This window comes from Tenrec ecaudatus, chromosome 5 (assembly GCF_050624435.1).
Source record: "Tenrec ecaudatus isolate mTenEca1 chromosome 5, mTenEca1.hap1, whole genome shotgun sequence".
Lineage (NCBI taxonomy): Eukaryota > Metazoa > Chordata > Mammalia > Afrosoricida > Tenrecidae > Tenrec > Tenrec ecaudatus.
The window spans coordinates 103,167,566-103,179,988 of record NC_134534.1 but is presented as its reverse complement, the minus strand read 5'-3'; the positions used below and the strand labels follow the sequence as shown (position 1 = coordinate 103,179,988).

The 12,423-nt window shown below is 47.1% G+C and overlaps 1 protein-coding gene across 1 annotated transcript in view; it reads left to right on the top strand.

Moving 5' to 3' along the window:
• The window catches only part of FBP2 (fructose-bisphosphatase 2), a 90,936-nt gene that overhangs the window by 3,922 nt on the left and 74,591 nt on the right, over window positions 1-12,423 (top strand). Inside the window, exon 2 of the mRNA XM_075550705.1 lies at window positions 11,501-11,663. Within this exon, the coding sequence (XP_075406820.1) occupies window positions 11,501-11,663 (163 nt within the window). The remainder of the gene's footprint in view (window positions 1-11,500; window positions 11,664-12,423) is intronic.

Below are 12,423 nucleotides of genomic sequence, written 5' to 3'. Positions count from 1 at the left end.
TGCCACCATAATACAGATCTTAAAACAGCAAGTAGGGCATTGATGCACCAAGACAATGTTGGTCTGCCTACTGACAATTCAATGCTCTTGGCATAGCTGTCTTCTGCTTCTTCACACACCATGCCACTTCAGTCTTAAGCGCTCAGGTTACAGGTGTGTTGGAGGCAGAGTCCAGTTCACCTAGTAGAATTTCCATACTGGATCCCTCTGGTATGGCTTTTGGAGAGTGTTGTGCACCTTGAAGATCCAGGATTCAATGCCCCAGTGTTCTTTGGCACTATGGCCTGGGCCCCTAGGAGGTGTATAGAAACTTGGGCTAAAGTGACTTATTAGGTGCATATTACCAGTCATACTCCCCCCGTAGAGTCCTTAAAAATATTGTTAGTCATTTTCCCCTCCTTGGAAGTTTGTCCTCCCCCTTTTTCTATCAACAAACACATATTGGTCTTCTCCAAGCATGTCTGTTCCCCTCTCCTGACTTGACTTTCCCATCAGTATCCCCCATTCTTCTGATAAGAAAGTCTGCCAGTCTGGGGAGACCGCATCATAATTTGCATGGCAACCACTAAGCTTGACCTTCCCCTTGACCATAACTCTCTGTAGGAGTAGAAAGCCTCATCTTTCTTCCATGGAGCAGTTAGTGACTTTAAACTGCTCACCTCCTGGTTAGCAGCACGATTTGTAACCACTGTGCCACCAGGGTTCATTTTTGATGTATACAAGTGTCTAATTTTTAGGAGGTTTCCATTTTCTATTTTGATTTTTGTTGTCAGTGAGTTTTTCATTCTATTTGGTAATGTATTTATACCATTTGGGCCTCTAACTTTGTCCCCATTTTTGCACTGATGATCCTTACAGTTTTCTACAGTTTACAGTGTCCTGTTATTTTCTACTTCATTTCATGTTCATTTGTTAGTAGCAGAGCATTTTAACTGTTCACACCACCCAAGGTTTCCACCAGTACCCTGGGAATTAGGTTACCAAATAGATTACTTCACAGAGTCAAGACTAAAATCTCCCTTCCCATTCTTTAAAAACAAAACAAAACCGTTTTATTGATTATAATACACATACTATACAATTCAATGGCTTGAATATATTAAATAGAGTTGTGCAATCATCACTACAATCAGCTTTAGGACATTTTCTTCTGAAAACATTTTCTTCTGAGGGCATGTGGTAGTTTCATAATCTGGTGCCAACTTGTGAAGGTATGGAGCCTAGCTTGTCAATCAGGTCACAGCTTGATGACCTTATTTGGAGGCGCCACAGAGATAAATAGCTCACTGGAGGCCAGATACAAACAGACTCTCTGCTTGATATTCCTGATGACAAGACACACAGAGCTATGCTAGGGCCCTGAAAGAGGAGGAGCCACATGGAGCCCCACACCAGCACTGATATGCTTCCACCGCCACTGGATCCACAAGACTTTGCACCCACTGGCCTGTGATCTTCCTGCATTCTGCATCATTGCATGTGTTTCATGAGTCTGAAGAGGAATTTACAGATTGGTATCAGACATATGGGCTAATATCGGACTTATGAACTTGATCTGGACTGATCTGGATGTCTTCTTAATAACCGATTGTTTTTGTAGATAAAGCTCTTTCTTATACACATATGAGTGTCTGTGAATTTGTTTCTCTAGTCCACCCAGACTAGGAGTCTTTTTCTCGCTACATTTTTCTTCTCTTTTTTTATCTTCTTCTCCTCTTGGTGTCCAGGAAGCTTGAAGGCCATTAGGACAAAGAGGGACTGTATGCCAAAGCCTTCTTCCTCTACACTCTGCCCATGTACAGATTGGGCAAGCATCCATGTTGCTACTGCAGAGTGCCACGGACCAGTGTTCAGTTTAAGTCTGTGATTGCAACAAAGTATTAGCAGAAAAACCAATAGTTGTTGAGACTTGGGTGTGGGAGGGGGAGGGGAGGTGGAGCACAGGGCATTTTTTAGGGCAGCAAAACTATTATGTATGATAATACAATGAAGGAAATGACACTATGCATTTGTCCAAACCCACAAATTGCAAAGCACATAGAGTGAGCCCTAATGTAAACTATGGACTGTGGGTAATTTTATTAATACTGCTTTATTAATTGTCACAAAAATACTATACCAGTGTAAGATGGTAATAGAGGAAACCAAGGGTAGATGTTGGAGGAAGGGTAGGGACAATATAGGAGGACCCTGAATTTTCTATCCAATTTTTTCTGTAATTAAAATTAAAAACCACTCAGAAGGAAGGAAAGAAGTAGGGAGAGGAGAAAAGAAAGATGAACAGAGCCTGTGCATGGCTTTTCATGTGCTTTGCAGTGATCCAGGGAAAGTCCTGTCAAAAGTTGAAGGGATTCTTCTTTTTTTTTAAATCTCCAAATGAAGAAATAATGAATTCCAATAGTTTAAAATATTTTTTCTTGGTAAATAAGTGGTCTGAGTGTAAGACATGACAAAATAATAATAATTTATAAATTATCAAGGGTTCGTGAAGGAGAGGAGTGGGGAGGAAGGGAGAAATGAGGAGCTGATACCAAGGACTCAAGTAGAAAGCAAATGTTTTGAGAAAGATGAGGGCAATAAATGTACAAATGTGCTTGACACAATGCATGTAGGTATGGATTGTGATAAGGATTGTATGAGCCCCCAATAAAATGATTTTTTAAGTGATCTGAACACCGATGAACAAGTTCTCTGAATACAAAGGATGGCAATATGCTTCACGTATTTTAGGCAGGATGTCAGGAGAGACCGGTCCCTGGAGAATGCCATCATGTTTGGTACAGTGATAAAGAGGGGGGCCTTCAACAAGATGGACTGACACAGTGGCTCCAACCTTGGGCTCAAAGATGTGGACAAGATGGCGAAGGACCAGGTGCTGTTCTGTTGTACATCGATAGTGTCACTATGAGGAAGAACAACAACTACTGAGCACAGAAAAAGTACTAGCATTATGCCACGAGATAGAGGCTATCAAAGATAATTCTAGAATTTGTCCATCTAGGTTTTGTGACCCATATCAGAGCTCTAGGTCAACATGGGCAAGGCCATCCTTCCCTGCTCAGTGTACCGCTCAGCTGTGTGTAATGCCTCACCGGCCAATAATGTCCACACTCCCCATGGTCCGATCACCTGACTTCCCTGCTCCTACCAGGCTGCTGGTATGTACTACTGAGGAGTGACGCTGTCTCTCTTTGTATGTGGGAACTTCCCACGCCCACTGTGCTGCAGGCAGGTGTTCCCTTCCCTGCATGGCCCTGCAGCTGGCCCGCCATCCTCCTGTACCCTGGAGGACACCAGCTGCTGCCTTCTGTGCATGCCAGGGAGGGGAGCTGGCGTAAGGCTGCTACTTCTCTGCCGCAAAAATCTCACTCTGTGGCACTTTACTCTGAAGGGCACATGGGAATTAAATAAGAAAGGTGCTTATCTAACTTTGCTTTTCCTGCCCTGTGATCATGGGTGTAAAGATGAACTGAGGCACAGGACGAGTGAGAGGTCAAGTGAGGCACAGGGAGACACACAAAGATAGCTGATAGGACAAAGGGAGAGCAGAAACAGAAACAGCTTTGTTAGGGGGGAGCTCCCAGCGAAACTCCATGGTCTAGCAAGTAGTCCAGGGTAATCACGGGCTTTGCCTGGGGTCTGGGTTTTTAAAGGAAAGCAGGAAGAGGGAGGTCCGTGTGGCTGCAGCAAGGTTTATGGCCCAGCATGTCGTTTATCGGCTCTGGCGGGTAGGCTGTCCGGTTATGGGGGAGTCAGGCATCCCTGGTGCCGTTTCTCGGTCTCCTCATTCCAGGGGAAACTTGCTGACCTCCAGGGATGTGCAGGGAAGTGGCCCTGGCCTGCCTCAGCTTAGCCCAATCAATGGGTAGTGGTTTACTCTCACTCAAAACAAACAAAAACAAACACCTCACTGCCATAGAATTGATGCTGACTTACAGTGACCCTCAGGACAGGCTCGAATTGCCCCTGTGAGTGTCCCAGGCTTTAAGTCTTTATGGGAATAGAAAGCCCCGTCTTTCTTCCAGGAAGCAGCTGGTGGTTTTGAATTGCTGACCTTGCAGTGAAGAGACCAGTGCAAAACCATACTGACACTGAGCTTTCCGGACCGGAAAGTAGAAATGACATTATTAGACTCGAACAACAACAACAACTCGGTGCTGTAAACACTGAGAAGTCTGTGTGGTGACGACCTCTTCAATGCCAGCCCCATAATAAATGCCCAGCAGATGGGCATGATGGTACTATGACCGGAGGAGCCATGACCTCCAGTGGGGGTAGAAATAGCTAATGCGAAACAATAGAAAGGTTGGAGGTCAGAGTTCACTCAGAGGTACCTCAAAACAGGCTGCTTCGGAAAACCAGCCAGTGAGGATCCTACGGTGCACAGTTCTAGTCTGACACGCACAGGCTGGCCACCAGGCAGAGGCAACCCCATGGCACTTGCTTCTTTGGTTTTCCTTTGTACCAGGAATCCACCCAGACCTGGGGACATTTGCTGCCTGGCTGGCCAAAATCTCAGAACCAGCACTCCTGGCAGGCCCAGCCCAGGAGTCCACATTTTCTGGGCATCCGAGTCAGGGGACCAGTATCCGGCCAGTTCAGATGTCACCCTTTCCTCTTCTCTCTGTAATGTATACCCACGGTGTGAGCAGGAGAATTCCATGGCCTAGAAAGTTCTCCTTCCTAACAAGAGCCTCAGTATGTTATACGCCCCTGGAATTGCTTCGCACAGAGCTGAAAGGTTACTCTCTGGCCTGGGTCATATGCCCTTATATTCTTAAGAATAGCATTTCCCCTATCCCCGTCACCTGCCTGATTAGAGACCACGGCCCCTCATTCCTTCCCTTCCTCTTGGTGGGAGGCATTTTCCAGCACAGACTTTGTACACACAACTTGAAAGTTAGCGGAGACTCTCCTCTGTTTGCTGGGTTCTCTGCTGGCTGCGAGAAGACAGAAATGTTAGCACAGCCACTGCTCAAAACCCCTCTCTGGCTTTCGTGTGGAAAGTGACCAGACATGCCATCTTGAAATTTCAGTTAAAACCTAACTGCTGGTTAAAATGCCGAGGGAATTTCCCTGTAGATCACAAAGTGCCGGTATCCGTGATCTAACTTGAAAGACTTGAAGGCAGGTGAAGCTTATTGGGAAGGAGTTTCCATTCTTTCTGGAGGGAGGTGTGTGGGGGGTGGGTGGGTAGGAGGGTAGGGGGATAGGGCGGGGAGCAGACACAACAGGAGCACCTGATGGGAGAGAGAGAAAGGCACCCTGGGAGGGGTGGTAGGTGGGCTGGAAGTTGGGGATGGTGTGGGGATGGGGGTGAATTTTGTACAGCAAAGGAAGGAGAGCCTGAGGCTCAGCTCCGTCCAGGCCGGACCTTCCACACTTCAGCTCTTCATGCTCCAATACAGCGGCAGATGGTTCCCATACCTGAAAGGAGGAGCAGGCTTGTGCTCCCTTTAAGTGCTATGCAAAAGGATCTGTTTTTGTTGTTGTTGTTCACTTGTTCATTGTTTTAAACAAGAAAGTACAAAGAACTGCTTAGCCAGGTGAAGGCCAGGTCTGCTGATTGCTGATGAGTCGAGGATGCAACCTCACGTGTGTCAGAACTAGATCAACAGGACTTTCTTCTGAGACGCTTCTCAGAAACCTCTCAGTTAGCAGTAGAGTTCATGAACCATTTGTACCATCTGGGGACTCCAAGGTAAGGCTGCTGGTGTCCTTTTCAAAGGCAGCTGGCTTATCGCACCATATCCAGCATTAAATAGTTGCAGGGTGAGGGCAGGGCGTGGGCTTAGGAAGGAGCTGTCAGTCAGGGAAATGAGCCTATCATAGATAAGTACCCAGTCTGTTTGATGCTATCCTACATATGGTTTGTTAAAAGAAACAGAGTCAATTAGACTAATAATACAATTAGTCTATGAAACAAAAACTAGGCCTGTTGATGATGAGTTGATTTTTGACTCATCTAGATCCTCTAGGACAAGTTAGAATTGTCCCACAGAGAGACCGTAAACTCCTAAACTCAATTCTATGAAGCGAGCATAGCCCTGGTACCCAAACCAGACAAAGACAGCAACTACAGACCAATAGCCTTCATGAACATAGATGCAAAATTTCTTAACAAGATAATGGCCAGTAGAATCCAACAATGTGTCAAGAACGGCCCCCTAGCGTTTCCAAGGCTGTCATCTGTACGGCATCAGACTGCCTCATCCCCCTCTGTGCCTCGTCTGCCCCCTGTCTTGATTCAGCAGCCAAGATTTGAACCACTGCATCACCAGGCTCTTTTATTCTTATTACTCAACCTACTGCCATCTAGTCCATTCAAACTCATGGCAACCCTACGTAATAGTGTTTCACAAAGTGGGCGACACTGCCCCCTGGAGGGCTAGAATGCTCCAGTGGGGGCTGATCAAGATACTTACACTGTATCCTGGATCATGGGCTATGTTACAAAAGTTTTTAATTACCGAAAGGATACAGAGTAATTTTGTTTCTGAAAAAGGGAGTGGTAGGTCAAATAAATTTGGGAACCTCTCCTATATAGGGTTACTGAAGGTTTACAAATCTTTATGGAAGCAAACAGCCCATCTTTCTCCTACAGAGCAGCTGGTAGGCTGCTTACCCAGCAGCAGGGTGTCCAGGAAGAAGACTTTTGCATTGGGTAGCACCAAACCACATGTAGAAGGCACTCTTCAGCTATAATGGGCTTATATGGACAAATCTCAGTAGCAAAAGAAGCTTCTTCCTGTTTAGTTTGTTGAAGATTTCATTGGTCAGTGAGGGTGAACACAATGTCAGGATCTCATTAGTCAATGAAAGTGGCCTGGTCTTACATTTTAGTGGAGACAAGTTTGAGAAGTGCTGCCAACCACACAACTTCATATAATGGGTAGATGAGTGGCTCTGCCTATTGGAGCCATTAACGGTCCCCGACGACTCCTCCAACACACAATAAATGCTGTTAAACAGACAGACAGACAAACCAACAGCAGGTCGGGCAGGAGAGTGACTTTCTTGGCATCCTTTCTTCATAATACAGTAAATCCATATTGATTGGCTCTGTACCTGACGATGGGAAAACAAAAGGCACCTAAGCTACAGTTCTCACCTGAAGTGAGAAGACAGTCCAGCAGGGAAGACATTCCCATAGGCTGACTGTGAGCCACTGTGGAGGGAATGATAGGTGTGTGGGGGGAACATCAGGATTGGGGGCTTCCTGGAGGAGGTGAGGAGTAAGGTGCAAATGGTGGGCAGAAAGTGTTCACAAGTTAAAGTGAAAGGAAGCGGACCAGCCTGAGGTCGGTGTCAGCATTCATTCTGTCCTCTGCAAGCGATCAGGTTGGGTTCCAGGCCAATGCGGCTCACCCGCAGCCACCGCTGCCAGTCAGTGGAGCTTTGTGTGCAGCTCTGACGCTGGCCAGGTTTCAGTGGAACGTCCAGCCCAAGATGGACTAGGAAGAAGGACGTAGCACTCTGTATCCAACAACCATCCAGTGAGCACCCATTCTGAGGATGAAGCAGAGCTAGGGAGCAGTTTCCTTCCATGTGTGGGGGGTCACCATGGACTGGGGCTGACTCTGGCAGATGGCAACTCCAAGACCTTTTCAACGGCTGGAATGCAAGATGGCGAGGCAGGGAGGGGCTTAGATGAGCTGCAAGAGGGAGAATGGACGGGAAGGTGGAGAATCTCTTTAGCAAAATGAAGCATCTGGGCAGTGGGGGAGGGTGTGTGTGTTTGTGTGCTGTTGAAGCATTCAAGTCAGTGAGGACTTATCCTAAGCCCTTGTGGGTTTCTGAGAACTACAACTGTTTATGGGAGTAAAAAGCTAAGTCTTTCTCCCGTGGAGATACTGGTGGTTTCAAACTGCTGACCGCGCGGACCGCAGCCTAACGAGTAACGTGTATACCACCAGGGCTTCTTATGTGAACACAAACTGTCTCTAACTTACAGTAGGGGTAACAATCTCACGACTAACTAGAAAAACAATTAAACTAACTCTCCAGATGCAAAGAATCTAGAGATGAACCAAACAGAGAAAAATAAACCTTACCTTTTCGGAGCTATGGCTAGTTAAAAAAAAAAAGTTACGTGGTGATGATGATGAGGGCCAAGGAGGAAAGCCATCAATCGGGGAAGCTGTTGAGGGTGTGTGGTGGATGGCAATGCTGTTTTAGATACATGGCCAGGGAAGACCTCACAGAGAACATGAGTGTGTGTGTGTGTGTGTGTGTGTGCGTGTGTGTGTGTGTGTGTGTGTGTGTTGGGTATATGTGTAGTAACACATTTCCCCATTCCGACAATCTTCACATGAACAGTTCCGTAACATTACAGTGACCGTAATGTAAATTAGGAGCACATCCTCTCTGAGTCAGGCTTGCGTGAGGGGATTGCTGTGGCGTTTCGAGAGAAGAGCGTTTCAGGATGGGGGCTACCGTGGGTTTCAGAAACAGAGAGGCTGAGAGACTGGCCCACTGAGGGCAAAGGAGGCAGGAACCCAGGTAAGCATGCAAGCAAGCTCCATGGACTGCTCTGAAGGGCAGAGTGGGAAGCTGGCCTTTGACCGTGGGTGAGCTGCGGTGGTGTTACCTGGCATGAATTCCAGAATTTCTCCATGGTTGTGTTGAAAACATCCTGAAGCATATGCCCATCAGGAGACCTCTGTGTATGAATCTCTAAAACACAAATGTCCTAAAAATAATTTCTATAGTGGCTCTCTTAACTTAACTGACTTGGAGGTATGAGGAGCCAATAGGGAGGAGGTAAACTCTACACAGAGATTCTTTCCTACAATCCAGTAAACCCTGGTGGTGCTCTGGGTCAGGCGTTGAACTGCTATGTTTTACTATTGTGACAAGTGGGAAAGGTCTGACAGAGCTAGCTGATAAGTGAGAATTAACCAAACACTAAGTGACAATAGTAAGAAAAGTAGTTCCCTGCTATTGACATTTCACTGTTAATGACACCCATCAGGCAGTCTCCAACAAGAAGAGTGCAGCTGCTACCGTGGGGGAGCAGTTTGGGGGAGCAGTCGGGCAGCACCTGTGGAGGCCACGGTTGCCAGGCCATGGCAGCAGCGAGTCAATGGTGCCTTTGGCAGTTTTGTAATGAGGCCACTCTGTGGCCAGATATGGTCATCCTTCATTTTCCTTCAATCACACTAGCTTTCACACAACAACCTGGCTGAACCATACAGATGAGTGGGGAGTAATGCAATGCCAAGTGCCTGCAGAACAACTTTACTTTCAGCCAGGGAAAGAGGATTTGAGGATCATCGTAAACATGCTTGATGCTGGAGCCAGAAGACACGAATTTGGGTTGTGCGTCTGATCTGCTTTCAGAAACCTCCTCATCCTCATCCTCATCCACACCTTTGCTGAGCTTAGGTTGTGTTTCAGATGGGAAGATGACTAATCATTCTGGGGAGGCCCTGCATGGGCAAATGGTCCACACACACCCTGCTTACTGAAAGGCTGCAGAGTCAAGTCCACCCACAAGCACCTCAGAAGATAGGCCTGGAAAACCAGCCATGGAAAATGTGGGTTTTCAGAGCACAATTAATGAGAAAACATTATGAAAATGTAACTAAAGTCACTGAACAAATTGTGCAGAAATTGTCAAGTGGGAACCCCACCCAAAAGAAAATAACATATTATTTTAAAATAAGGAAAAAAAGGAAGCAAGCTGTTGAGGAAATAAATGAAAAGAAAATCTACTCTCAACCCAGAAAAATCTCTCCACCAAAATAGAAGAGAAAGAAAAGCTTTCTTATTAAATTGGCACTGGACTCAAATGTTACTAAATGGGCATTCACTAAAGAGATTGTAAAGACAGAAAAAATGAAGTGCTCAACTACTGGTTTTGTAAGGTCTCTCTCTCCGGGACTAGATTTCAGCCTCGGTCCTTGGCTCCGTGGCGAGAAAGATTTCACGCCGAAGCCGGGCTCATGATCCAAGTGAATTTAATGAAAGTTCAAAGAAGCATCAGGTTTTACGCGGCAACCATAGGATTCCTTTGACCATGCGGCCTGGCAGAGACTGCTCCGGGACACGCAAGGATCTCTCCTCTCCTCTCCTCTCCTCTCCTCTCCTCTCCTCTCCTCTCCTCTCCTCTCCTCTCCTCTCCTCTCCTCTCCTCTCCTCTCCTCTCCTCTCCTCTCCTCTCCTCTCCTCTCCTCTCCTCTCCTCTCCTCTCCTCTCCTCTCCTCTCCTCTCCTCTCCTCTCCTCTCCTCTCCTCTCCTCTCCTCTCCTCTCCTCTCCTCTCCTCTCCTCTCCTCTCCTCTCCTCTCCTCTCCTCTCCTCTCCTCTCCTCTCCCCTCCCCTCCCCTCCCCTCCCCTCCCCTTTTCAAGGGTTCCCGGGGGAGGCGTGGTGAACAACCCCAGGTTGATCCCATTGGCTGAATTGCAATCACCCGGCCCAGGTGGGCTGATCCAGGTGTAACGCCCATCGGAGCCCACAGGCGGGAAAATCCGGCTTTTGTCCTTTACCTAACAGTTTGGCTCCTGCAACTCACCCAGAGCCACCTCTGAGGAAAGGCCGGGAGACCTGCGTCTGAAAGCTCTGGGAAAGCACATGGCAAAGAGCTGTGCTCTGCGCAGATGAATCGGAGTCAGCTCAGTAGCAATGCTGTGCGCTTGTGTGGATTAAATCTGAGTGGCTGCAGCCAGTTACGTTCGTATTTTTAGATAAATTGCTGGTTATCTAATACCTTTATGCTCAGAGGTAGGTTTGCAGTTTGGGCCTGGGCCACTGGAGAGCATGCTAATCTCTCTGGAAACTAGGACGCTGGGGAAGGATTACTTTGTGACGCTTTAAAAAGATGGCTGCCAGAGCCTAGTGAACACCACAGATTTACTCTTCAAGAGACGGAAGAACTTGAAATGACAATTGCCTCGAGTGAATTCTGAAGGGGCAGGGGAGGAGGGACATCTTTTCCTTAATTTTCAAGAGGGGATATTAATTTGTGGGAGTTCCAATGGCATAGTGGCTGTGCACTGGGTTAACACAAGGTCAGCAGTTGGAAACCACCAGCTGCTCTTCAGGAGAAAGACACGGCTTTCTACTCCTGTAAAGACTTATAGTCTCAGAAACTCACAGGGCCAATCTACTCTGTCCTGTAGGGTCACTGTGAGTCGGCATTGACTCGATGACAGTCAGTTTGGTTTTTGGTTTCAATTTGTCTTTGATCTTACAAGGGGTCACTTTTCTTCCTGGCACCATTGGGGTCTGTATGCGTTGGGATCGACTCAAAGGCAAGGGCTACTGACCATCTTACTTGGGGTGAGAAAGGACGTCAGGGTCCTCAAAGGACTGAAAGAAGCACGGCTGAGCATTGGCCATGCTGAGACATAAGATGTAGACTTCTTTGTGTTTATAATTCGGAGCCTCCAAGGCAATGGAAAGAAAGATATGAGGTAAATGCCTAGCTCTCTTCTCTCTCTCTGTCTCTCCCTGCTAGTCCCGTCTCTGTGACTTCACGCAGTCTCTTCTCCTCTCAGGTATGGAATTGCAGGAAGTGTGAACGTGACTGGGGATGAGGTGAAGAAACTGGATGTGTTATCCAATGCCCTGGTCATCAATATGCTCCAGTCTTCCTACAGCACCTGTGTCCTGGTCTCCGAAGAGAATAAAGAGGCTATTATCACAGACAAGGATAAGAGGGTAGGTGTCCAAGAGGGCTGTTGTTCCACTTCTCAGCAGTAGATGGAGATACCGAGCTGGGAAGAATCTGTGGTTGGTTTGTTCTTCAGTTTCTGGCGGTTTTCCTTTCCTTGGAAACTCATGCTTCCTGGAAACAAAGGGGTGCATATTTCTTTAGTTGGCAATCCCAGGCTAGCTAATGAAAAACAGACAGGGCAGGGCAGTGATTCATTCAGGAAATAAAGTCGGGTCATTTACCAACACTCTTCCGTGGGTTTTCGCCAATACCGAGCGCGGCCATGAATGAGGGCATGGAAATCGCAGCATCCCGTGAAAGCGAGTGCTGCTGGGAAGAGCTGCGCCACTGCACAGCACTTCCCTTCCCACTGCTAGTTCTCATCTCCCAGCAAACTCGCGTCCTTCCCCAGGGGCGGTGTGGTTTCAGCAGCAAGGACTGCTTGCCAGATGAACCATTTCACTAATCCAGCAAAGGAATCATAAAGGTCAAGGGTTGTTGCCTGAATTCGGTGTGGTCCGCTTGTTTCGTGTGGGGCATGCCAGGGAGGATATATATTCTCTACAAGTTCCCAAGCAGATTAATAATCTTAATGAACAAGTTTAGCTGGTGATCCCAAAATTCAAGCAACATTCAGGTGCAGCCAAAACACAAACAAAAAGCTCACTGCCACTGAGTCACTGCTGATTCATAGTGATCCCCTGTGGGTTTCTGAGACTGTTGACGGGAGTAGAAAGTCCAGTCTTTCTCCCATGGAGCTGCTAG